The 27,185-nt window shown below is 40.2% G+C and overlaps 4 protein-coding genes across 4 annotated transcripts; 2 read left to right on the top strand and 2 right to left on the bottom strand.

Moving 5' to 3' along the window:
- Nucleotides 1-2,049: 2,049 nt before the first annotated feature.
- LOC103400015 (two-component response regulator ARR12-like) lies at nucleotides 2,050-5,807 on the top strand. Its single transcript, XM_008338695.4, has 7 exons — nucleotides 2,050-2,316; nucleotides 2,471-2,592; nucleotides 3,048-3,200; nucleotides 3,386-3,790; nucleotides 3,879-3,955; nucleotides 4,258-5,478; nucleotides 5,566-5,807. The coding sequence occupies exons 2-7, from the start codon at nucleotides 2,484-2,486 to the stop codon at nucleotides 5,650-5,652; spliced, it is 2,052 nt and encodes a 683-aa protein (XP_008336917.3). The 5' UTR covers nucleotides 2,050-2,316; nucleotides 2,471-2,483; the 3' UTR covers nucleotides 5,653-5,807.
- Nucleotides 5,808-6,055: 248 nt separating this feature from the next.
- LOC103400014 (calmodulin-binding protein 60 E-like) lies at nucleotides 6,056-10,035 on the bottom strand. Its single transcript, XM_008338694.4, has 7 exons — nucleotides 9,401-10,035; nucleotides 8,635-8,710; nucleotides 8,273-8,331; nucleotides 7,589-8,082; nucleotides 7,263-7,423; nucleotides 6,978-7,181; nucleotides 6,056-6,891 (listed from the first exon to the last, which is right to left on the bottom strand). Exons 1-7 carry the CDS (start codon nucleotides 9,508-9,510, stop codon nucleotides 6,169-6,171), a joined length of 1,827 nt encoding a protein of 608 aa, XP_008336916.3. The 5' UTR covers nucleotides 9,511-10,035; the 3' UTR covers nucleotides 6,056-6,168.
- Nucleotides 10,036-10,343: 308 nt separating this feature from the next.
- LOC103415557 (uncharacterized) lies at nucleotides 10,344-12,489 on the bottom strand. The gene is made up of 3 exons (XM_008353875.4): nucleotides 12,039-12,489; nucleotides 11,079-11,102; nucleotides 10,344-10,958 (listed from the first exon to the last, which is right to left on the bottom strand). Exons 1-3 carry the CDS (start codon nucleotides 12,229-12,231, stop codon nucleotides 10,657-10,659), a joined length of 519 nt encoding a protein of 172 aa, XP_008352097.1. The 5' UTR covers nucleotides 12,232-12,489; the 3' UTR covers nucleotides 10,344-10,656.
- A 1,997-nt stretch (nucleotides 12,490-14,486) lies between these two features.
- Nucleotides 14,487-15,903, top strand: LOC103431387 (temperature-induced lipocalin-1-like). The gene is made up of 2 exons (XM_070814459.1): nucleotides 14,487-15,163; nucleotides 15,481-15,903. Exons 1-2 carry the CDS (start codon nucleotides 14,789-14,791, stop codon nucleotides 15,664-15,666), a joined length of 561 nt encoding a protein of 186 aa, XP_070670560.1. The 5' UTR covers nucleotides 14,487-14,788; the 3' UTR covers nucleotides 15,667-15,903.
- Nucleotides 15,904-27,185: the final 11,282 nt, after the last annotated feature.

The raw sequence follows: 27,185 nt of genomic DNA, 5'->3' as shown, positions 1-27,185 counted from the left end.
TTTAGTATTCCCCTTTCGACAATGTTAATTTAATTGTTCGAAAAACGGTTGCATCTCATACATCTGTGTATGGAAGTCCCATCAACCACGTGAGAAGTAGAGCCCACATTAGCAAGTCTCCGTCGCCACTCATCTCCTCCAGTTGGGACCGACGTGTCGTTCCAGTGAAGCCTGCACTGGCTCCGTTTGTGGGTTCGTGGAATCCAAGATGGGTCCGGCCGAAGACTGAAACAGCCAATGAGAATCCGAAACGCGGCATCGTCTCGTAACGCAGTCTTCCGTCCCCCACGACGACAAGTGTACTATATTTGGCAGTTTTATAGCCCAACTCTGACCTAATTCAACCAATCCTCGTACTCTCTCCTGGGAAATGTGAATTACACGCTCTTGATATATAAATAGCAGACCCATTGTGCAAAGAAATTTTCTTTTTCTTTTTTTTCAAAAAATGAGAATTAGGTGTGGGTTCACTCTCCAGTCTACATCGAATCTTAACGATTCGAACAGTTTATTTTGTAAGTCTCGACTAATAAGTCATTCTTGCAAAAATTCAATTTAATCCGAAGCCATTTGCCTATAAATAGCAAGATAAAATTTCATTGTTTCTTATATAACAAAATATTCGTTAATTTCTTTAAACCCAATTATATGTCTTAAATATTTTCAATTTAGCTAATATTTTGCAAATATAATCTATGTGGATCCCTCCTCTTAAAGATTTCTTATAAATAGCCAATTTACCAAAAATTAAATAATAAATTGCGATGGAAATAATGTTGCTCTTTTTGAATTAGAAATTTTGAAAGCAATACCTAATTATTCTCCTCCATTTATTATGAACAGTTTAAACAAAATTCCCCTATATGTCAAACAATAATTAGTTGAAAGTTGAAATAAAACACTTCTTTTGCCCATTTAAATTACATAATGATTAGGTTACATGACTAGTGAATATTAAATAGGTTAATTTGTTAGGACAACATAGTTAAACTTCTTCTTTTTTTCCGGGTATTTTAAGATAGACTAGCTACTCAGTAATACGATTTGTTGGTATTCCTCTTCACTTATAAGTGAGATGTCTTAGGTTCGAATATTGTAGATGGCGAATTTGATACCAACTTAGGTTGTCCATTGTGTGGCTTAGTCAAACTCTCATCCTTTAGTGTAAAATATATCGTTGTACTACAAAAAAATATATCGTTGTACTACAAAAAAGAGAGATTGTTTTCTTTATATTTACTTGTTTCTTTGAAAATTTTAAAATTAGAAGAGAAATTTTGTTCAAAAAAAAATTAGAAGATAAATTTGATAATTACTTGTAAATCTCCAAGGAAATTATGGCCTAAAATCATGGCTTTTTGAAAAGGAATTTCGAAAAACCAAATGAAAGTAATGGCAAGCTTTCCAAAAACAGAGCTGAGAATAATTTGCATTGAATGCTTAGTTTATTAGGGGATTCGGTATACATTTTTCAAAGTAATCCAAAAGAGAATGTATTGTTTAAAGAAAAAAAATGTATTGTTTAAAGATTCAATGACTAAGATCAAACGGTGAAAACTTTTTATCAAAGTTTAGTAATATTTTCGGTTACAATAATACTTCAAATGTGATAGTTTTACACAAATTATTCATACCGAGCATAACACTGAAATAGTTTAAGTCCAATTTAATTACGTTACTAACACAATAACATGTGTTTTACGTAACAGTACATTATTGATACCGACAAAATAGGATAGCCAGTGCATTTAAGTTTCTCACTCAATATCCATTGGAGCCAAATAAAATGCAAATTTGGAAGGAAAATAACTTTGAGTTGAGGGTTACAAAAGGCCAAAGAAAACATTCACGAATTATTAAATGGTGGCAAAATGATAGGGTTCCATTGACCTGTTGTGGACATCATAGGGAGAGAGTTTAGCTAATTAATTAATTAATTTTTTTTTTCAACTTAATTAATTAAATTAATTAAAAATGAATATAAACAAACAAAGCAAAACTATCCATTAGAAAATATTATTTCAAAGATAAAGTCTTTGAGTTCTGTTTAGTGTTCAGAAGAAAAAGCGAAAGACAAGGACGCAGAGAGGAGGAAGAGAGAGAGAGAGAGAGAGAGAGAGATAACAAACAAACAAACAATTCTGAATTCTGAGGAGAGAGAGAGAGACTTTGAAGTACTTCTTAAAATACTAAAAAGATTTCTGTTTTTGTTGGGTCGTTGAACTCTTCACTCTCTCCTTCTCTGGCCATCACCATCATTGTCCATTTTACACAGCTTTTACTACTCCCCACATTCTCTCTCTACCCACATTCTGAGTATGTCTTTCTCTCTCCTCCATTTTTATGCTATTTATCTCTTCTGGGTTTGTTGAGAAACCCCCGGAATCTGAGTTTTATAGAAAGAAAAAAAGATTGAAACTTTAGTTCTTGTTCTTGATTTTTGTTTGATTTTTCATCTGGGTTTCTGAAGTTGGTGGTTGACTATGACGGTGGAGGACCGTTTTCCGGTGGGCATGCGAGTGTTGGCCGTCGACGACAACTCGACTTGTCTCAGACTTTTGGAGGAGCTGCTTGTCAAATGCCAGTATCAAGGTTTGTTTCTTTTAACCCTCCTTTGATTTAATTTTCTTCAAGTTCTAGCCGTTTGATTTAACAAATGATGTTCATATGTTTGTGTGGTTTAGGTATCAATGCATAGTTTAAATTTGGTTCCTTAATTTTGAAGTAGTTTGTTGTTAATCTATACGTGTAAAAGGGATAATCTTGTATACCGAGACTATGCATAGTCTCAGTTCCATGTTCTTAACTTTTCAATACGATGTTCTACTTTAAACTAATTTAAACTGTTGGAAGAAGAATTCACACTCGGTTGCACAGGAGAGCACATCCGCTCTAGCCAATTTGGTTACGCCGACGACTTTTTTTAAACTTGAGCTATATGCTCAACTGTGGTTTGCTTTAACTTGTGTTCTTACTTTTTTAGTATTTGGGTTTTGATGTTTGAAAAATTTCCGAGTGTTGAGTTATCTGATTACTGGTTTTCGCAGTTACTACGACGAATCAGGCAGTCAAGGCGCTGCAGATGTTGAGGGAAAACAGAAATAATTTTGACTTGGTGATCAGTGATGTTAATATGCCAGACATGGATGGCTTTAAGCTGCTTGAACTATTGGGACTCGAAATGGACCTGCCTGTAATCAGTAAGCATCAAATTATTCTGGATTTTTCGACATCAATGAATTTTTGTTCTTGTTGAATTGAAGAAGTGGAAGTGAAAAAGAAATATTTGAATTTTGTGTTTTGTGTGTTGTAAATAGTGAGATGTTCAGGATGTGGGAGATAAATTGGTTACTGACATAAATTTTGTGTTGTAAATTGTTTCTAGTGTTGTCGGGATATAGTGATAAAGATCTTGTGATGAAGGGAATCTCCCACGGTGCTTGTGACTATTTGTTGAAACCTGTTCGAATTGAAGAGCTCAAGAACATCTGGCAACATGTAGTCCGGAGAAAGAAGTTTTACCCTGAGGACCAAAATAAGTCTTCCAGTCAAGACAAAGGTTGCCTTGAAGCTGGAGAAGGTGGACACGCGGTTTCACCATCAGGTAGTTCAGATTGGAGTGGCAGATTCAACAGGAAAAGAAAGGAGCAAAATGAAGACGAGGAAGAAGAAGATGAAGAGGAGGAACACGAGAATGAGGAATTGTCATACCAAAAGAAGCCTCGGGTAGTTTGGTCCAGGGAGCTGCACCAGAAGTTTGTTGCAGCTGTAGATCAGTTGGGATATGATAGTGGGACTTCTGCTTCTTGGAAACGATTTGTTTGCTTTCATTATGTGGATTATTTTGACTGATGTATCTTTTGCTGTCTTAAATGCAGAGGCTGTTCCGAAGAAAATTCTTGACCTAATGAATGTTGAAGGACTCACAAGGGAAAATGTGGCCAGCCATCTACAGGCACTAATCTTTCCCTTGCCTTACTTTTAGATTACTTTTCGTCACATGTAACTTTTGCTGCACGAAATCTTGAATTAGAAATCAAATATTTGGCATGAAATAGCTAGGAACAACTCGAAGGATGATTCTACTGGGAGAAGAACTGATTGTGATAATTTTGTGTTCTAGCCATTCATGAGATTTCTTTTCTTCTCTTTAAAAGTCTGCTGATTGATCCCTGAACTTCTTTTGGGCTTGTCAGAAAGTCAGGTTTTGGGTCACAATGAATAACTCCATGCTTATGGTGTCACTTTTTGTTGCAGAAGTTTAGGCAATACCTCAAAAAACTCCGCAATCCTGCTTTTGGGGTGAGAGATTCTTCTTACACGCGCATGGCTGCACTAGATGGATTTGGAGATGCACAGTCCTTAGTTGGATCACAAAGGTTCTCAAATGCTGGTTTGTCACCATACATACCCAGTATGATGCTTGGTAGATTAAACTCCACTGCTGGTTTGAGCATAAGAGGAACTACTTCCGGACTGGTCCAACCTGGTCACTCCCAGAGCTTAAGCAACTATTTTAATATTCCCACGAAGCTCCAGCCGGTTCTGCCTGGAAACCAGAGTCCAAATGTGTATCAAACAATTCCAGCATCGTTAGAGTTCAAACAATCGCAACAGAGCAAGTATATCACTCACATTGGCGAGTCGTCTCCCAGTAGTGATTCAACAAGTTATGCCATCTCCTCTAGCTTTCCAGGGGCAAGAGTGTCTGCAAGCTCAATCTTTTCTGATTCCAATGCTTCAAGCAATCCTTTGATACTACACGGGACCCCACAACAAACACATGGCACGGGAGTTGTTGGAGATCAGTCTTCTCTTGGAGTGGCATCATTGAATCCAGAATCATTTGACATTGGCACCTCCTCGAAGTTTCTAGATCACAATCGATGTAGTGATAGCTGGCAGGTTGCAGTTCAGTTATCTGATTTTCCGATGAATTCATTGCCAATGAGCGAGCCTGTCCATCATGGTCAGCTATATGCTAATAACTTGGGTTTTGCTTCTAGTGGGCCTCAAGTTGCAACTGTTCCAAGTGATTTTTCATCTAGTGTACTTTCAGCCCCTGCTGTGGAACTAAGAGGAAGTATACTGAATCCGGAAGGCTTGATTGGAGATGTTGTGCCGACCTTGACTTGCTCACCAAGGCAAATGTGGGAAGAACATAAGCACGATTTCAACCACAATTTCGATCTATCTTTCAATGCCGATAATTCCATGGTTTCTGCCAATGTTCTCGGACCTGTAAGCCCGAGTTTGGACCAAAACGATGCAGTCTGCAGTGAAAAGATGACTTCATCTTTATTTGACATATTAGATGGTGTCACTTCACCTGTCATGCAGCCCAGTGAGTTCCAGAAATCCGCCACAACAATGAATCCCACTGAGATCTACTCCTGGGAGCAAACAAAGTCACCCGATGATGTCGCTCAAAATACTTACGGACCTTGGAATGATGTTATGACTGCAATTCTGAAACGGGTATGCGTACTGATGTCTTGTATATTTCTACTTGTTATTTCTCTTCCTCTCAGTTGTACATAATAAGAGCGCGGTTATGCTATGCAGGGACAGAATGAGAATGTGTTGTCGACGGATGGAGATTTTGGATTCGATGCTTACTCTCCCGGATCACAGCAGTTTATTCCTCTATGAGGAACCATGTATCATTATGTAATTTCTTCATCTCTTCTGTTGCCATCTTTCATGTCCGTGCAAAACCTGCATCTTTTCAATTCTTGCATCGTCTTCGCTGTTCTTCGTCGGAGTAATGCGCTAATGGAATAATAAGTTGACGACTTTCCTGTGTATATATTTATGCAAATTTTCTATATTTTATCATATGAAACTTTTCATTTCTTGTATTTGCTTAAGGTAACCGGGAACATGCATCGTCACCCTATTTTACATATCACTTGATGAGTCATATACGGTGGTGGACATATATTTCCGGTTACACCCAAGTTTTCTCCGTATTACGCTGTCACGAAAATTATGATATGTGCCGGGTATTTCATGTCGCATACAGTATAAACAAGAAGTTGTGGATACACAAGTATAAAAGAACGCTGAAATGTTCCAATATATAATTAAACTCCTAATTTTCGTTCTCTTTTCATGGTGTTGTCTCTGCAAAGCAAACGGAATTAAACAATCACTAAAGCATTTGATTCAGTCTAGCTCTGTAAGCTGAGCTCTCCTTTCTGCAGCTCTCTTCCTAATAAAAATCCCCCACCTTAACGCAGCTTTGAGCTTAAGCCACCCGACAACAGCCTTCCCTGAGCTCTTCGCGTGCTCTTTCCTGAACGGCTGGGGCTCATATTGTACACCGTAATTATAACACGACTCATCAGAAGCACCAAAACCAGCTCCTCCTGCTCCTACGCCGACTCCCATACTAAACGTCTTGAGCAGTCTTTGCATGTCATCACTCTCCAACATCTCTGAACTCCTGATCCGGATTTCATCAGCAACAAAATCGTCCAATCCATTCCCATAGTTTGGCCTCGTCCAATCTCCTGAAAAATGTGAACCTCCAACCACTGGCATGTAACCCATGCTGCTAGGTAATGCTGCTGGTTCCGGGTTATTAAATTTGATCAACGCTGTTTGGTCGGAACTCACAAATGGAAATTCAATGAACTGAGGGACGGATGGGTGGCTATTTTCGGGTTGGAAATGTTGGCTGAATTGAGGGGTGTACTGCTGCTGCCTATTCTGAGTAGATGCAGAATGGTGATCCATCGCAGCATAGTTGTTGTGGGCAGCCACCGGTGCAGGTGAAGCTCTCGCGACCTGTTTGTTTCCAGCGAGAGCATGTAAGACTTTTCCATCATATTCTACGACTTGGTGCCAATTATCGTACGCTCTCTTCACCAGAGAATCCACTGAAACCTGCATGTAGGGCTCAAAGTGGGTGAGATAAGTTGAAAGATATGCGAAATTACCCCAACGTTTGTGAATAACAAAAATCATCCAACCTTTTGAGTGTGGGTGAGTGACTCCAAGGCAAGAAACTGCCCTTCAGCGATAAGTCCCCTAAGCTCGTAAATGTGGTTGAAAACAATGCCCGTGCCGTGAGTCTGATCAGTGTAATAAACATAGAGCTTTCCACCCAAGACACAGGTTTTGGCATGATCCACTGTGTTGTCCCACATCCTGTTGGACATCCCGCTCCCAAGCATCTATATTCCCATATACAGAAATAGAGTACCCGAAAAAGAAAGAGAAAATGGTGTTCAGAAACAAATGCATAGGATACTTACATTTCTTAGTTTCTGCGGGTCCTTGACAAGAAGGCGAAGGAAGTCTTCAACTGTTATGATCTCAGCCTTTGTCAATTTTTTGTGCAGAGCTCCATCCTTTGCTATTCTATCCAATCTCCAAACTTCGTCGTGCAAAGCCGGTGGGTAGTGTTTCTTGTACACTTCAAATTACAGAAACAGAAACTTGGTTTAGATAAGCTTTGCAGGTATTTTGTCGAAAAGAGAAATCGAGGGTGAAGTGACCTTTTTATATCAAAATTTTTTTCAAGGCTGAAGTGTGGTGCATATAAAGTAAAGGGTAAAATAGCAAGCTTCAGACAACTCACATTCTCCCCTGTGATCTTTAACAGAAAAGGCATCCGTTTTAGCCTCACAAATACGAATTTCCTCACAATATCCAGGGAAAAGCTTAACACCGAGCCTGAATTTCCTGCTCCTCGTCCAGCTAGAATTGTCGGTGAAGGTAAGATCTCCTAGAGTACCTACCCCTTCCTTGAGAACAACCTGAAGATCCCCTGTCAGAAGCGGCCTTTTCCCCTCACGTTCCTTTACTTCGTGGTTCTCAAAGTGTTCTTTTGTCCAATTATCCTCAGCTTCCTCATTGAAGTCACCTTCCAGCACTACAACATTCAGTTTTGCAGCGGATTCGGGTCCTGTTTGCATAACACTGCCTGTGCTGAGATCGACCAAAACAACATGAATTGCTGCTCCTTGCTCTCCTTCAACCTTTGCACCTGTGAATAGATGAGGTGGCATTCTTGTTTTGAACTGTAGTTGCAGGGTTCTTCCTTCTGGACCCTGTATTCTCGGCGGTGGAGACCTGCAGTATTTCCGAAACTGCAAACGATAAATTTACTGATACGGTCTTCCCACCCCAACCCTCAATCAAATACACAGATAGAAGGAAATAAAGACAAAAACACGATAACTGATGAAAATACGAATAAGAAAGCATAGTCAATGACTTGAATGGAACAAAGAGACATCTAAATACTATGGTTGGAACAAACCTTCCAGCCAGTTCAGCAATGTCTAACTTTGTCAAAGCGCGCTCGACTTCTTCACTAACCTGTTACTCAAAGAAAGTTTAGAATGATCAAAAGAATGAGAATACATGTTTTTACGCGTAACTGAAGGCAATTTTTTGTGCAAAATGCAGCCCGGGAAATACTGTGCAGCACAGAAGTTTTTCTGCATTATCCATGTCAGGATACTAAGAAACCAATACTATATAGTAATATTTTACAGGAAGGAAAATAAACATAAAATGCTATAATTCACTGTTTCGGAAAGGTAGGAAAGCGAAGAAATCCAGTTCGTTTCAACATTTGGGGTCAAATTCTAAGATGCAAAGAGTAACAATCTGACTCACAATTCGGCGGAGAAGAGGCTCCAACGATGAGCAAAGTCTTTGCAAGCTATCTACCTTCAAAGATTCCACAATTACACTGCATATAACATTCAATTGTATAAACAACAGACTTCGAAAAAACAAAAAACAAAAAGATATCGAATCCTTCTGCAATTTGGACGAAATCCCAGTGAACTTTCAGCCTCAGAAGCACAAAAATCACTTGATAATTCAATACAAGGATATGAATTTGCAACTTTCAATCAAAGTTGTTGTAATGTTAAACTTAACACGAAAGCTTGAAGTTTGAAACAACTGCCGTAACAGAGTACTGCCTTCTCTTTTTATCAGTGGGAAAGGGGATTCAAACTCGAGACATCTTCCAAAATTCTGGCAGGAAATACCGCTAGACCAATAGCTAGTCGGTGAACAGAGTATCAGTTTCAATAGCACAAAAGCACATTCATCAGCTTATAACTTATGACTGCATCCGTAAAAAAATGTGCTTTCACAGTATTTGGTACAATTATATTGGAAGTCGGGATTTGAGCCAAGTCACATCGCACTGGTCGTGAATCTTAGACCTCTTACTTACAAGCAAGCACAGATACAAGTTTCAACTTTCAACATATTCGCTAAGTTCAATCCAATTAATCGAATCGGATTAATAAAAAAAAACAACATTAATCCAGAAGATTAAACCCTTTAGGCAATCAAATTAGCACCTGTTAACAAAATAAAAAATAAGGCATAAAATCCAGTGAAAAAAGAAAGAAAGAATAAAAACCTTGCCAAAGCGGGCAATCTCTGCTTCTTCGGCTCGGGAGGATGATCATCTGCATCGGCATCCAATTCATGCCCTCTCTTCTCCACCCTCGTACTCCCCGAACTTTCCATTTTCAGAAACTTATCCAAAAATCTCCGCCGCTAAAACACTTCCCAAACTTAGAAACTTCACAGAACAGAAGAATACAAAACAAAGAGGGGAACCGCAAAGTTTCCAACTTTTGAGACCCCAGAAGACAAAAAAGGTCGTTTTCGTGACGATTTTTGCGTTCTTTTGGGATCTGGGTATTGATTGGAAAGATCTGTTTGTTGAGTACTTGGTGGATCTATATCGATTTTTCTGGATTTTTTTTATATTTTATCCTGATCCGAAACAGAGTATATTATTATTGGGTTTTGCATGTTATAATATTTCACCGGCGCAGAGCTGGGTTCCATGGTCTCTCTCTCTCTCTCCTCTGCTTGTGAGTGCATAAATCTTGAAAATCCGAACGCGTTTTTAGGTGCAACTTTTGGATTTGGTAAATATTAATAATAATTATGGTAAGGAAGTCAATGGGCATCTCATGCGCCGACAGAAATGACCATTTTTGTAAGTTTGTAATTGTAATTATATTCGTGCCTCGTTTAAATTTCGTAATAATGTAATTGTAATTGTAATTGTAATTGTAATAATGTGGCTTGGTAATAGCTGCGAAACCCATGTTCTTGGAATGCATTTTTCATTCCAAAATTTCTTCACCCCGAAGACTTTGTTCGATCAACGATTAAATTATTAATTTCATGACTTGGGTGTCTTTATTAATCATAACACGTGATGCTAACATATGCAAGCAATAAACAACAGGAAATTCAGTTGATCTTTGAGGAAATACCTAAAAAATAAACAGTTCGGATCGTTAGAATACATTACGAAGTGGACTCACAAATACTCGTGTCAAAAGTTGTGTAAAAATAGAGAGCCACGAATCCGCTCCCTGTATAATATATACTAATCATAATTTTACTGTGGTATGAATTACTTCATATAAGTAGAGTTGGCTAGGGATCATAACATTTTGTTCAAACGGTAAAATCTGGTAACTATATGACGTTTGAGGGCAATCAAGTACAACTAGTGGAAGAGAAAGATAGCAATTATGCTGTAACAGGGGAAGAAACAACCGATGCAATTTGCGTGGTTGTGTGTATAAATACTGCGGAGAAAGAAGAATCGCTAGTTGAGCCGAACGAGAACTTGCAATCGAATTTTACAAGCTATTCTCCTGCCCAACCCATTTGACGGGCTCGTCTTTCCCACAAGAAAGTCACCTTTCTCTCCTTGATGAGCAATGCCTCAGCGCGCTCTCTCGCCTCCTCGCAAGTTTCTGTTGCAGCATTGCACTTTTCTGCTTCTTTCTGGTACTGAGAAGCCACCCTCTTTGCTTCAGCACATGTGATGTTCATGTGTCGGGTGTGCTCTGCAGCAACAGCCTCTTGCAGCTTCAATTCCTCTGTTAAAAGGTCCACAAATTGCTTCTCCATCTCCCGCTTCAGATCTGGGTCATTACTTCCGCAATCTGATCAACATAATATTCATCACATTCATGTACTTGTACATATAGATCACAAGAAATACCTGGAATGCAGAAAAAGGAATAAACCAAGACGTTGAATGGAATGGTAGGAGGCATTCTAACCTGTGACTGAGAGATTGGCCAATCCTGCAACGGAATAACGAACAACAAAAAAGGAGCATGTTATTATACAGATGGAAATGAACTCCCAGAATACAATAGTTTGAAAGAAGATACGGAAGACTGAATAAAAATGCCATGACAAGTGCTCAATCTAAATTTAAAGCACTATATCGTTGTAGCTCTAGTTCTTCTACAGGTGGTTAAACAACTCATCAAATATGTGAACAACCCACTTACGACAAGATAAGTTCAAACAACCACTCTCCCTCTTCCCCCAGTTCGACCCATTTCGAGTAACTGGGCACACTAAGAATATTCGACAGTAATTGTATGATCAAACGAGATTTCCAGGCACCCATGGATTAAAATCACAACATGCAGAACTAGAGCAAGCAAGATTATGTTGCCAAAAAAGGAGCACATCACGGATCCATGAACTCAGATCAGAAAGACTACATACTGCCCTCGGTACTTTAAACAGTTGATATATGATATGCAGGTAGGTGCTGTATTTACATTTCAAGAACCATACTTTGCACAATGTATATAGAGCAAGTAAAAACTAGAGCAGCAAAGATCTCAACTTTACTCGAAACAAATTATAATTCAAAACCATGAACTGGATTCAAAGCCACAAATCTATCAAAAAGGAAATTCCAATTTCACTCTGTTCAGCTTAAAATCAGATGGAATAAGAGGAAAAGTAATCTAAATCGGAATTGGGTTCCATTTCTCACACATAATCCAATACAACAGCAGCTACAAATCCAAAAGTAGCAAAAACAAAGATCAAAACACCAAACTGATGCCATGGGTACGCATTAATTTAACTCCAATCAATAAAAATCCGTACTTTCAAAAGAACCCAGAAACGAAATATCCCAAATCAGATTCGAAACAACAAAATAAACCCACATTTGAGAGAAAGAGAGAGAGATAGAGAGAGAGAGAGAGAGGTACCAGGAGCAATCTTGAGGAGAGACAAAGGAGGAGGGCAATCGCAGTTGCAAGAAGGGCAAGAGATTTTAGAACCCCCCAACTTTACGGTCTTCTTGAACCGCCAATACAAGGCCGGCCCGCAAACCCCCAATGCAGAAACCACCGCAAACACCACCAAACAGCACCTCAAACAGGTAGCAGATCGCCTTGACATCTCTCTCTCTCTCTGTCTCTCTTGTTTCTCTCTCTAGGTATGGGAGTATTAGTGTGGGAAGTGTAATTTGGGGAAAGTGAGATCTAATTGGGAATCTATGAGAGACTGGTTGTTTTGAATCTTGATTAGGGGAGAGTCAAACTGCCTTGGAACAAGTCTCAGCGGCTCCACTCCACATCCACATTTATGGGAAACAGCCAGAAATTTTCTAGTGGTTTTGGTAAACAAGATCTCTCCTCTCTCGGTGTTTTTTTCCCCAACTCAAAAGCAATTATTAACAGTTACTTAGTATTAAGATTTAGTGTTATTCATTTTTGCGTTAGAGGTTTAGGTTCGGTTCTCGCTAAAGGGGAATTTAAATTCATTATTGATTTAGTGATATAGCTGGCATAACGGTTTTTCTAGTATGCACCGAAGCATAGTATAAATTAAAATCTTTACCATCAGATCTTAGTGATTGAATTGTAGCCGCAAATACAATCGGTTTGTTTACCTAATTCATATTATGTGCCTGTTCATTCTAAATTGGGCGTGCGAGTTTATGTCTGTGTTCGAGCGGGCCTGCTGTAAGCTTTTAAAATCGGACTAGGATTCTCTCCTTCCTCTTTCCATCTCCTTCCATCCCCTCTTCTCACATTCTATATTTTGTCTTTTCCTTTCTATAAAAAAAATTAATATAAGATATTAAGACTTAATTGTGACCGTTTAAATAGGAGGGGAGAGAATGAAAAATGAAAAAAAAAGAGAAGAGATCCTACTCTTTATAATCTTGTGACGGACTGTTGTTTTCGCGAGCTTGTTTAAAGAAGATATTTCAGTCCAATAAATATGTGCTTAAAGAGGCCCGTTGACATAACAGCAAATCAGATAAGAAGTGGGCCATAAAGCCCAACATTGATTTTCTTTTCTTTGACAATGGGATAATTTAAATTATTTTTAATCTCTGAGGATGGATTTTCGAACATTTTTCTTATAGCGGTATTGGTTATGGAGGAATCAAACTCACCTATTTAACCAATTGAATTATAGAGTTGTATACATGACATTTAAATTTGAATGCATATAAGCGAGGACATATTTTATGACAGTTAATTAAACTAACAACTCCTTAGATTTTTCGATTTTTCACAAAAACTTCCTCATGTTTAAGAATTTACCCCTTTAATGAAAACTGGAGGGGATTTTGTGAAAAAAATTGAAAAACGTCTAAGATTGTTAGTGTAATTGATCATTTATTTTGACAAACTGACTTAACTCAATTAGAAGTCACCACTTGCACAATTTAACTCGTCTAGGAACAAATACTATAACTACTTACATAAATAAATAAACTGAAAAATTATATGTTTGTGTTTTTAAATAAACAATAAATTAAAAACATTGATTTCTTTTCTAATTTAGCTTGTTAATTTATATATTTATGGTGTCATAAGTTATAAGAAATATCATAATTGTGGGATTGATCTTATCAGTTGGGCTCATCCATATGTGGGATTGATCTTATCATACTTAAAGCTGTGTGTGATCGAAATTTGAGACATTTAGACCTTAGGTGGACCCCTTGATTTCACAAGGCAATGAGAGTGACATGCCTAGTGCTTCTCATCAAGTTTGCTTCTCTTTCAAGTTTCAAACTACCATCCCAAGTTGCTTTTCTTACGCCATAAGGTTTGGAGATATTTTGCAGAAAAAAATAAATAAAATTTCCACCGCTTATACAATAACACGGTAACTTAACAAAGTAAGTTAATTTTTTCTACTTAAATATCTAAATTTGTTGAATCAATGAATGCCATGACGGCAATTGAAGATTGGGAAATAGTTGTAAAAAAGAACCCCTAAGCTAAGCACTTGATCAAATAGCTTCGGAAAGTACCATACCGCCCGTGTTCGAGACACAATAAAAAATTTCTCCAAAATTTGATCCTCTTCATTGTATAAATTAATCTTATTGATAGTAAAGTTAAAAATGACATATCAATGTAATTAAAAAAGACACAATAAGAATTCGTTTCTCTTTTAAAATTAAAGAAAAAACAACAAAAATAACAAACATTTATATCTTTCGGAAAGGGATCCTCCCCTCCACCAATCTACATAATCTCTAAATTCGAACTTTTGAAAATCAAATTTCAAAAATCCAAATTTAAGAATTGAATGAATTTGATTAAAGAAATTCGGAGATGATTCTATCCATATCTTTCAACTTTCTCTTATAGCAAATGGGAGATCGACATTACGCGAGAGCAACTTCTCGAATTCTGAATACTTCCAGAAACAAATGCAAGTGTACAAAAACATGGATTCTGGAATCTTGTCGTATGTGTGCATCAAGTTCAACCATTCACACTCCACGTGTAAGGCTAATAAAGCACCACGTCCCCCTCCTTCCAATACACCTTTTGCCGACAAGCAAAATCCCATTTAAACTCCGCCACCTCAACACACCTTATCCTGTTACAAAACCCCCACCGAAAAATTGAAAATTCGCAAATTCCCGCACCAATTCCTCACTCGCTCTCTCAAAAACCAGAACACAAACACTTCATCTGCAACAATGGCGACGAAGAAGGCGATGGAAGTCGTGAAGGGCCTGGATCTGCAGCGCTACATGGGGCGGTGGTACGAGATTGCCTCCGTTCCGTCGCGGTTTCAGCCCAAGAACGGCGAGAACACGCGTGCCACCTACACTCTGAAAGACGACGGCACCGTGAATGTGCTGAACGAGACTTGGACCGACGGGAAGAGGGGGTTCATCGAGGGCACCGCCTACAAGGCGGACCCGAATAGCGACGAGGCGAAACTGAAGGTGAGGTTTTATGTTCCGCCATTTCTGCCGATCATTCCTGTCACGGGGGATTACTGGGTTTTGTTCATTGACGAGGATTATCAGTACGCTTTGATTGGCCAGCCTAGCAGGAATTCCCTTTGGGTACGTATACGTTTAATTTACCGTTAAAATTCAGTATATTTTATTAATTTATTTTTGATTTTGTTGATTTTTAGTGAGAATTAGTATTGTCGGTTGAAAAAAATACGCACAGATAGAACAGATTACAAACTTTTAATCAAAACAAAAGTCCCTCATGTTGTCATCGTAGTTTCTTGGGTTTTATTTTTTATTTAAAAGTTTGTGATCGGTTCTATTTGAGCATATGACGCCTGTTTGATTTTGTTGTGCCTTTGTGTAAATCCGTATATAAAAATTTGATTGTTGTTATTGGTGGGGGGGTGGGGAATTGGATGCAGATATTGAGCAGGCGGCCTCATCTGGATGAAGAAATATACAACCAGCTGGTCCAAAGGGCGGCGGACGAGGGCTACGACGTGAGCAAACTCCACAAGACGCGGCAGAGCGAGAGTCCGCCGGAGGGAGAAGAAGGCCCCAAAGACACCAAGGGCATCTGGTGGTTCAAATCCATCTTCGGAAGATAGAGATAATCTCGTAGCACACTCCTACTGTAGCAGTGTAATCATATTTGGGAGTCCCGAGTGAGTGTGTATGTATTTGTAATAAGAAACGCTGAGACCCCCTTTGCAACCTGTAGACTGCCTCTCTACCCTAGCAGCGACGTCGTTTTGTGATTATGTTAGTTGTTGTACTGTAACAACGTTGTAAAGTTTCCATCAAGTTGGTTTTGTTATGCATTTTGTGTCTGGATTTTGATCGAATTTTCTGGATGATAATTTGGGATGATTAGTTAGTAAAAAAAGAATCCAAGGACCACTGTTGAGAAAATTTTCAGTGTGATCGGTATACATGATAGTAATTCATGTTGTTGATGCACAAAATCAGCAAGGACTTGGTACAACAGAAAGTGTCAGATTTGTGACCTTCACTTGGTTGCTTCAATCACTTGTGAAGATAAGTACGTAAATGAATAGGGACAGGGAAGCAAACATAAGATGTACGTGGTTTACCCAGATCGGCTACGTCCACGGAGTAGAGGAGTTCTCATTAATTGTGAAGGGTTTACACAAATACATAGGTTCAAGCTCTCATTTTGTGAGTTCTAGTGAATAGTTTAGTACAAAATGACATTAGAGATTATTGTGGGAGAATGATCCCTATTTATAGAAGAGAGTTTCTAGTTTTGTTCTAATATTGACACGTGTTGTGTTGTGATTGACTTCTGATGTTGACACGTGTCGCGCTGTGATTGCCTTCTGATGTCGACACGTGTTGCATTGTGATTGGCCTTCTGGTTGAAGGGAAACTCTTCTGGGTCCTTGACGATATAACGTTGACCGGTGCTTAGTAGTTTTGGGATTAGTCAAGTATGGTACAAACAGTGCTCCCCTAAGTTCCCGAGTGAGGGAAGCTCCTCGGTTGGGGACTTGCAAGATTCAAGCCGCTGAGTAATCACGAAACTTCTAAGTGCCGAGGTTTGGTATCGTCTTCACTTGCCTTATCTTTCTCATAGGTAGATGTGGCATCTTCTCTGGAAGTACGCTTCCTCCATCCAGGGGTGGTATCTTTAACCGATGAAGATGCACAAGGTAATGTATCAATTTCACTTGAAGCTTACTTGTAGTTTCGGGTTTGGTCAAGTGTGATACAAACCCTATAGTAGGAGTCCCCCAAGTCGCCGAGTTAGGAGATCTGCCGAAAGAGGTGACAGACAAGGTAAGCAGTCAAACTTCCAAGCAAGCAACCCAGGATCAGAGGTTTGACTTCGGCTTCCGGTTGATTGTTCTCCTTCTCCTTGTCTCTCATTCAACTGCCAGGATAAGGAGAAGCAAATGGATAAGAGATGATATGAGATACTTTTGCTTTTGCTTTTGAAGAAGTAACTTTCCACAGGCTTATTCTTGAACTGTGCTGGAGGGTTTTCTGGTTCCCTCCAGAGTATAAGGCCGACTCAAGAATTTGAAGGTCAAAACAAGTCCATCAAATCTAGAGTACGTTCGACCTTGATGATATATGATACTTTTGCTGTTGACGGAATAGTGAATGTGGTATGGAAAGGTGTCGTGATGTAGTGATATGTTTCAGTTCATCGTTGACCCTTCTGCTTCAATCTTTTGCATGGCAGAAGTGGTGTGCAACCTTTGCATTTAAATGGTCATTCAGAACATTCCTTCATAGTGACTCATCCACGCTTGGCAGCTTCAGTGTAAATAGCCAATATCTGATCAACTGTCATGAGGTATTTGCCGGTGGAATTCGTAACCTTGACAGCAGTTGAGGATGAGTACTCGAGAGCAATGCTAAGTAAGCAACCAGGCAAAGGTTCCAGGCAGTCAGTTCCAGATTGGAGGTTTGATTTCAGGTTCCGACTGACTGCTCTCTTTCTCCTTGTCCTGCAAGTGTGGACAAGGACAAAGACAAAGACAGGGAGAAAGCATGATATGGAATACTCTTGCTTTCGACCCTGATGATATGAGATACTCTTGTTCTTGGTGTGACTTATTTGCTGAGGTATTATCGGGGGGAAATAAAGCTGAGTATTTCGAGAGGTTATGTTGAGGGTGCCTTCTCGAATGTGAGAAAGGGTTGAGCATTTTTGCAGGTTTGCCTGTCCGTTGAAGAATGAGGTCGATGTATATAGGGATTTCCCAATAACAAGTAGTAATGTTATTCCTTTACCCTTCTTGGTCACAGCAATGTAGTGGGAGCTGCCAGCTTCACGTGTTTTAACTTTGTCAGAGCACTTTGAAAAAGTGGTATCTGGTATCTGGAAAGCTGATGTTACATGTAAAGATTACAGACAAGCTTTATCTAAGGAAATCTGGCTCTCGAAGTTCTGAGAGTTGTGCCTCTTCTGTTTTCGAACAAGCAATCCCGTCGAGGATCTGACTCTCGAGATTCGGAAAGCAGTGCTACTTCGGTTTTTGAGAAAGTAATTATGTTGAGAGTCTTTTCTCGAATGTGAGTAAAGGTTGGACGTTCTTGCCAACCTGTCTTGCCGCAAAACACGGAGGTCGACACACATAGGGACTTTCCAGTTGTCAAGCAGTGGTGCTGTTCCTTTACCCTTGTGGGTAATAGTAGGGTAGCTGGAACTTCGAAATTCTTGTGCCTAAACTTTGTCAGAGATCTTTGACAAAGTTATATGTAGTACCTGAGGAGTTGATGGTGCATGTGGAGAGCGGTGATTGAACAGTAAGATTCACGTGCTTTCTATTTCACCAGAAATCTTCGACAGATTGCCCGTAATTTCCGCAAAGCTGAGTGTGCATGTGATAGGTGCTGACGAGGCTGAAAAAGCAGGTGCTTCTTCGATTTCTAAGATCAGCCCTCGTGGTCTCTGAGCAGCCCAGCTTTTGAGAAAGCAAACGCCTCTTCGATTTCTGAAGCTCCGTCGAGTGCAGATTTTTATAGAGGCTGGCATTAAGTTCCACATCACACTTGAATCTCTACCAGTAGAAGCTCCCTTCTTGCACTTCTAAGATCTTGATTTGTCTGACCTCTTCCCTCTTCAACACATTTGAAAATGTCTGGACCCTCCGACCGTCGTTTTGACTTGAACCTTGGAGAAGAGACAGCCACGCCTTCTTCAGACAACATATGGCGCCCATCCTTCATATCCCCTACTGGTCCTCTTACCGTTGGAGATTCTGTGATGAAGAATGATATAACCGCTGCAGTGGTGGCCAGGAACCTTCTCACTCCCAAAGATAACAGACTACTTTCCAAACGGTCTAATATGGCCCAACGCCTATTTGCTAGAACCCGCCAAGTTGAATCATTGGCTGCTGAAGTGATGAGTCTCAAACAGGAGATTAGAGGGCTCAACCATGAGAATAAACAGTTGCACCGGCTCGCCCATGACTATGCTACAAACATGAAGAGGAAGCTTGACCAAATGAAGGAATCTGATGGTAAGGTTTTACTTGATCATCAGCGGTTTGTGGGTTTGTTCCAAAGGCATTTATTGTCTTCGTCCTCTGGGGCTGTACCTAGTAATGAAGCTTCAAATGATGAACCTCCAATGCCTCCTCCTTCTGGGGTTTTGTCAAGTACTGAGGCTCCGGATAACCACCCTCCGGTGCTTTCTCTTTCTGGGGCTCTACCGACTGCTGAGACTTCCCCTAAGCAACCTTTGTGAAGGCTCCCTTTTGTTTGTTTCTTTTGACTCATGTATATGTACATATTTGTGGCTTATCAAAAATATTAATAAATAAGCTTTGCTTCATTTCAACATATTGTGTTAAATACACAAAAGCCTTCTTCAGAAAGTTCTTTGAATTTTTTCTTTTGTTGAAACCTGTATTGTTGAAGCTTTGTGAGTGAAGCGTGTAGTTTGAGGTAGTGTTCCCTTAATTTCCCGAGTGAGGAAAACTTCTCGGTTGGAGACTTGAAAAATCCAAGTCACTGAGTGGTTGTGAGACTGCCGAGTATCAAGGTGCAGTAGCATATGGTGGGAGTCCCCTAAGTCTTCAGGCGAGGAGAGTTGCCGAATGAGGTGTCTTGCTTGCTACTAATTTGTCAAAGTAACGAAGCCGTGTTTTGATGTCACACCTTCATATATGCCTTATCTAAAAATATTTCCAACTTTTGTGTGTTTGATGCTGCATGCTATTGACTAGACAAGATCAAGTGCAATTAGTAGCTTTTCTCTCTTTTTCATCTTTTCTTTGGTGGAATTGCTTTTCGTTTCCACTAATCAGCCTGATTGGAAGCAAGATAACACCATTCTCTATAGCTCAGATGCAAAGTCGTCTTCATGAAAGTTGTTCCTTATCTTGTGAACTACAACATATCCAAATTTGAGATCCATCGGAGTAGTACAACTTCAGAAATTCAGGTATGATGAGTAACTGTTCATCAATTTTCTGTTAACCCGTCAGACTTGTTGTGAGCTTCTAAACTCCATTTTGTCTTGTTCAGCTCAACATACTTTCTTCATCGAAGTTGTTCCTCACCTTGTCAGCTACAACATATCCAAATTTGAGATCCATCGGAGCAGTACAAATCCAGAAATTCAGGTATGATGAGTGACTGTTCATCATTTTTCTGTCAACCTGTCAGACTTGTTGTGAGCTTCGAAACTCCATTTTCTCTTGTTCAGATCAACATACTTTCTTCATCGAAGTTGTTCCTCACCTTTTCAGCTACAACATATCCAAATTTGAGATCCATCGGAGCAGTACAAATCCAGAAATTCAGGTATGATGAGTGACTGTTCATCATTTTTCTGTCAACCTGTCAGACTTGTTGTGAGCTTCGAAACTCCATTTTCTCTTGTTCAGATCAACATACTTTCTTCATCGAAGTTGTTCCTCACCTTGTCAGCTACAACATATCCAAATTTGAGATCCATCGGAGCAGTACAAATCCAGAAATTCAGGTATGATGAGTGACTGTTCATCATTTTTCTGTCAACCTGTCAGACTTGTTGTGAGCTTCGAAACTCCATTTTCTCTTGTTTAGATCAACATACTTTCTTCATCAAAGTTGTTCCTCACCTTGTCAGCTACAACATATCAAAATTTGAGATCCATCGGAGCAGTACAAATCCAGAAATTCAGGTATGATGAGTGACTGTTCATCATTTTTCTGTCAACCTGTCAGACTTGTTGTGAGCTTCGAAACTCCATTTTCTCTTGTTTAGATCAACATACTTTCTTCATAAAAGTTGTTCCTTATCATCTCTTTCATGACATATCAAAAATTCAAAATGAACTAACGGTTAAATATTTCCAGATCTTCGAAACATCACAGCAGTCTTTAAATTTGCGGGAATCCGACTGTCGTGTTTGGAGCCTCAACACTTTAATTTCCGTCGCTCAAACAGAAACGATTCCTTCTTGAAAGTTGTTCATCTGCTCAAGAACTATAGGGTGTCCAAAATTCAGCTCCACTGGAGAAGAGCAAAGGTTGCAGAAATTTGATAGATGAAAGGAGGCGGAAGAGGAAAAGAGGGAAAGAGGTTGCTTGGGTTGGTTTTGTAGTTAAACTTGGGATTTTGGCTTGTTGTTTGATTTATTATAATATGTTTGGAAACATAGACATAATTGCTTGTTTGGTTATGACAGGGATGTTGTGGGTGTAGAACAAAACAAATGTTTGTGTTTACCCATGTTTTTGTACAGGTTCAAGGGAATCTTGGTTTTGTGAACAAAATTTGTTTATTTGTCACAAGGTTTTGTGTTTGGGAAATAGTTTAATAGGTAAGGTTTATTGACTATAGATTTTTGCTTGGGTATATAGCGTGACTAGGTGAAGCTATTTTTATGATACAAAACTTGAATTAGTTTCGCACTATCTTGATGAAGAGTGTGCGAACCTATTATATGTTTTGGTGTTGAAATTTTGTATTGTAGGTGAAGCATTGGGGTTGAAGCTTGATAGGTGAAGCTTTATAGGTGAAGCTTTGGTGTTGAAGCTTTATAGGTGAAGCTTTGTGTTTGAAGCTTTATAGGTGAAGCTTTGGGGTTGAAGCTTGATAGGTGAAGCTTTGTGTTTGAAGCTTTATAGGTGAAGCTTTGGTGTTGAAGCTTTATAGGTGAAGCTTTGTGTTTGAAGCTTTATAGGTGAAGCTTTGGTGTTGAAGCTTTATAGGTGAAGCTTTGTGTTGAAGCTTTATAGGTGAAGCTTTGGGGTTGAAACGTTATAGGTGAAGCTTTGTGTTGAAGCTTTATAGGTGAAGCTTTAGGGTTGAAGCTTTATAGGTGAAGCTTTAGTGTTGAAGCTTTATAGGTGAAGCTTTTGTTGGCACCATAAATTGATTGTGCTTCGCACTATCTTAATGAACATAGTGCGAAGCTTTTGAGATTGATACTTGTCCTCCATTGATGAAGCTTTTGTTGGCACCATAAATTGATTGTGCTTCGCACTATCTTGATGAACATAGTGCGAAGCTTTTGAGATTGATATTTGTCCTCCATTGATGAAGCTTTTGTTGGCACCATAAATTGATTGTGCTTCGCACTATCTTGATGAACATAGTGCGAAGCTTTTGAGATTGATATTTGTCCTCCATTGATGAAGCTTTTGTGGGCACCATAAATTGATTGTGTTTCACACTATCTTGATGAACATAGTGCAAAGCTTTTGAGATTGGGAGTTGAATCCCATTGATGAAGCTGCTGTGTTCCCCTTCCCTTTTTTTTTTTTTTTTTTTTTTTTTTTTTTGGAAAACTAGAAATTTGAAAATGTGGGAGAGACAACGTATACAAATTTTGCTTCCATACTGTTAAGCGAGAGATTGTGATGCAAGCCACATCTTGTAGTAGTCGAAGGTTTGGATGAACCATATAAATTGAATTTGCTTCGAACAGTCTTAATCAAGAGCGTTTGAAGCTTTCTATGAGTTGTAGTGTTTGCATTGTTACAGAGGAGAAATGTCTGAAGCAGATGCAAGAGGGTTGAAGAGCTTGATCTTCGTATACCATGCATTGAAGCCATTGTTGGCTTGCAATAAGACTTTGTTGGTGACTATAGCTCTTGTTAGGCATAAGTGCTCCCCTAGTTGAGTTGTAAAGCTTGATGGTTTGTGATTATTTGTGAATGCTAGGAGTTCACATGTACAAGTTGTACCACTCGTCTTCTGGTTAATGGAATGAATGGTAGGTTGCTTTCATCACTTGGTTGGTGGTACGAATGTGAATTCCTTAATCACCTTTCATCACATTTCATCACCTGGTTGGTGACATGAAGAAGAGTACGCATTGTACATTTCATCACATGGTTGGTGGCATGAAGGAAAGTACTCGTTGTACATTTCATCACCTGGTTGGTGGCATGAAGATGAGTTCCTTCTTCACCTGATTGGTGATAAGGGTGGCAAGTTTCCAAATAATATTAGAGTACGGGTTGTACATTTCATCACCTAGTTGGTGATACGAAGGTGAGTTCATTCATCACCTAGTTGGTGAGAATAAGGGCAAGGTGTCGAGGCACATTGTGGCAAATGTCGAATGACACAAAGTGTGTTGAACCCTTTCGAAGCACAGTTGGCTTATGTATGGATGTGTTGGAATGTATGATGTTTATGCATGAATGTGTTGGAATGTATGATGTTTATGTATGAATGTATTGGAATGTATGATGTTTATGTATGAATGTGTTGGAATGTATGATGTTTATTTATGAATGTGTTGGAATGTATGATGTAGATCCTTTGTATAGTCTTGTTGACACATACTTAGATTTTGTTTTGTATTGGAAACGTTTGCGTTGAAGCTTCAACACTTGAGTGTTTCATTGCTCAGAATGGAAAAGAGTTTATGGCCGAGTTGGCTAAATCACCTCTTTATTGAATTCATACCAAATGGTCTTTGTTACATAGGATGCCGAACGGCTGTAGCTTAACACTTGTACAATGTGAGTCTATTTGTAATAGTACTTCAAGTGGTCAGCATTCCATGGATGGCCAAGGGTCTTGCCGTCGGAGTTTCTGAGCTTGTAGGAGCCAGGGCGACTGATGCCAACGACCTCGAACGATCCGTCCCAGTTAGGACTGAGTGTTCCTTCACTCGGGACTCTATCGCAGATTAATCTTTTCTTCAGTACCCAGTCTCCCACTTTGAAAGAGCGAGGTTTGACCCTTGAGTCGTAGTAGTTGGAGATGCGCTGCTTGTAGGCGACATTCCTCAGGTGAGCCTGATTTCTATGTTCCTCGACTAGATCTAGGTTGAGGATGAGTTGCTTGTCGTTCTCACTCTGTATGTAGTTCTGGATTCAGTATGTTGCTTGCTCAAGCTCAACTGGGACAACTGCTTCTGTACCAAAAGCAAGTGAGAATGGAGTTTCTCCTGTGGAAGTCCGATATGAAGTGCGGTATGACCAAAGGACTTGGGGTACGAATTCTGGCCAACAACCTTTAGCTTTGTCCAAGCTAGTTTTCAGAGTGCGCTTGATTATTTTGTTAACGGCATCGACTTGTCCGTTAGACTGGGGATGGGCTGAAGAGGCAAAACATAAGTTGATGTTGAACTTAGAGCAGAACATCTTGAACTTCTTGTTGTCGAACTGCCGCCCATTGTCCGTGACTATCGCATTGGGAATGCCGAATCTGTAGAGGATGTTCTTCCATACGAAGTCTTCTATTTTTCCCTCAGTAATGGTTGCCAAGGGTTCTACTTCAGCCCACTTTGTGAAGTAGTCAACTGCAACGATTGCATAGCGGACCTTGCCTTTCCCTGCAGGCATTGGGTCGATCAAATCAAGTCCCCATTGGGCGAAGGGCCAAGGGCTGATCATAGGAGTGAGCGGCTCGGGAGGGGAGTGAGGGATAGTTGCGTAGCGTTGACACTTATCACATGAGCGAGATATTCTGATGGCATCTTGGTAGAGTGTTGGCCAATAGTATCCTTGGCGAAAAGTCTTGTGTGCTAGGGATCGAGACCCAGCATGATCTCCGCATACTCCTTCATGTATTTCCCGAAGGACAATTTCCGCCTCCGCAGGTGTAAGGCATCTTAGGTATGGCAGGGTGAAACCGTGCTTGTAGAGTTGGTCATTAATGATCAGGTAGCGGGCAGACTTGTATCGAATCTGCTTAGCTTGGACTTTGTCAATTGAGAGGGTGCCATGAGCAAGGAATTTATAAATTAGGGTGATCCAACTATCTTCTTGTTGTAAATTGCACACCTCCGCGACCATGGTGCTTGGTTCTGCCAACAATTCGACATGAATTTTTCTCCCAATCTTGTCTTCCACTGCCGAGGCGAGGCGAGGCGAGCCGAAGCGTCTGCATGACTGTTTGCCGCTCGAGGAACTTGGGTGATTTGGTAGTGGAAGTGCTTGAGCAAAAGTCGCGTTTGCGCAAGATATGCTGCCATGGAGCTATCCTTAGCATAAAAGTTGTTTGTGACTTGGTTGACCACTAATTGGGAGTCACTGAAGATATCAATTTGTTTAACCCCAAGGTGTTTGGCCAAACGTAAGCCTGCTAGAAGGGCTTCGTATTCGGCCTCATTGTTCGATGCCTTGAATTTGAAACGAAGAGCGTATTCCATCGCCACTTTATCGGGGGTAGTGAGGACTAATCCTGCTCCGCATCCCTGTTGGTTGGATGAGCCATCAACATACAGACTCCATGCTGGGGTCGTTGATTCTACTTTCTGAGCTTCCGATGGTAATGAAGCTACTGCTTCAGGTGTAGAAGCAATGTCAACAGGATATGTGAAGTCGGCGATGAAATCTGCTACTGCTTGACCTTTTTCGGCTGGTTTTGGTTGGTAGGAGATGTCAAACTCACCCAATGCTATCGCCCATTTGATCATTCGTCCAGACGTGTCAGGACTCTGGAGTATCTATCGAAGAGGGTGATTGGTAAGCACGATGATGGCGTGTGCTTGGAAATAAGGGCGAAGTTTCTGAGCATACATGACCAATGCTAGAGCTAATTTCTCAATGTTGGAGTATCGTGTCTCCGCATCTTGTAGGGCCTTGCTAGCGTAGTAGACGGGCCGTTCGACACCACTGTCCATTCGAATAAGAACAGAACTGACTGCTGAAGCCGAAACCGATAGATAGATGATGAGAGTGTCACCAACTTCTGGTTTGGAGAGCAGAGGAGCTTTACTCATGTACTCTTTGAGGTTCCTGAATGCCTTGGCACATTCCTTCGTCCATGTAATGTACTTCTTATTCCCCTTGAGTGCTTTGAAGAAAGGAGCACATCTGTCTGTGGCCTTAGAGATGAATCTGGTTAAGGCTGCCACCTTGCCAGTAAGGCTTTGGATGTCTTTTGAAGTTATTGGCTCTTTCATGTCGATGATTGCTTTGATCTTTTTAGGGTTAGCTTCAATGCCTCGTTGGCTAATCATGAAGCCTAAGAATTTGCCAGAGCCCACGCCGAAGGCACATTTGTTGGGGTTCAACCTCATTCGATACCTCTTTAGAATGGTGAAAGTTTCAGATAGGTTGGTGATGTGTTGGTCAGCATGTTTGCTTTTGACTAGCATATCATCAACGTAAACTTCCATGCTCTTCCCAATTTGTTCGACGAACATTGAATTGACCAGTCTCTGATAAGTTGCTCCTGCATTCTTTAGGCCGAAAGGCATGACTTTATAGCAATATAGTCCCCTGTCAGTAGTGAAGGCCGTGTGTTCTTGGTCTGAGGGGTTCATGAGGATTTGGTTATATCCTGAATAAGTGTCCATGAAGCTCAAGAGCTCACACCCTGCCGTAGAGTCTATAAGTCTATCAATGAGAGGAAGGGGGAAACTATCCTTCGGGCATCCTTTGTTTAGGTCGGTGTAGTCGACACACATTCTCCACAAGACCTTTTGAAGCAGGAGACTTTCCTTGGTCGGATTTTTCTTAACAAGGACAACATTTGCTACCCATGTTGGGTAATTGACTTCACGGACGAAGCCTATGTCCTTGAGTTTTTCAACTTCTGCTTTCATCGCCTCATATCGTTCAACATCATAAAATCTTCGCTTCTGTTTTACTGGTTTGGTCTTGGGATCAATACTCAAGTGGTGACAGATGATATTGGGAGAGATGCCCGGCATATCTTTATATGACTAAGCGAAGACCTCGGCGTTCTCTTGCAAAAAGGAGATCAGCGACAACCGAAGGGATGGTGACAAAGTGGTGCCAATCTTCACCATGTGGTCTGGATGGTCTTTGGAGATAGAGACCTTCTCTAACTTTTCAGTGGGTTGTGCTTACTGGGTGAATGAGTCATCTCGAGGGTCGTCGGGTTGACTGTTGCCATCCTGAAGACCCGAGTTGGATTCATCTGGACTGGTCTTTACGACTTGGTTATGTATAAAGAGAGTCTCATTGGGGACAGGCAGGTGTTGTTGTTTGACTGAAGTGTTGTAACATGATTGAGCACTAAGTTGATCTCCCCTAATGTACCCATTGCCGAAAGGGGTTGGAAACTTCATCAACAACATATGTGTGGATACCATGGCCTTGAGATCATTGATGCATGTGCGCCCAAAGATGACATTGTATGCCGTCGGGCAGTTGACCACTAGGAAGTTAGTGGTAATAGTAGCTGTGTAGGGGCCTGTACCAATGGTGAATGGTAAGTGTATAC

Source organism: Malus domestica, chromosome 15 (assembly GCF_042453785.1).
Source record: "Malus domestica chromosome 15, GDT2T_hap1".
Taxonomy (NCBI): domain Eukaryota; kingdom Viridiplantae; phylum Streptophyta; class Magnoliopsida; order Rosales; family Rosaceae; genus Malus; species Malus domestica.
Note: the sequence above shows the minus strand (reverse complement) of the source record. Positions and strands in the feature narration are given on the sequence as shown.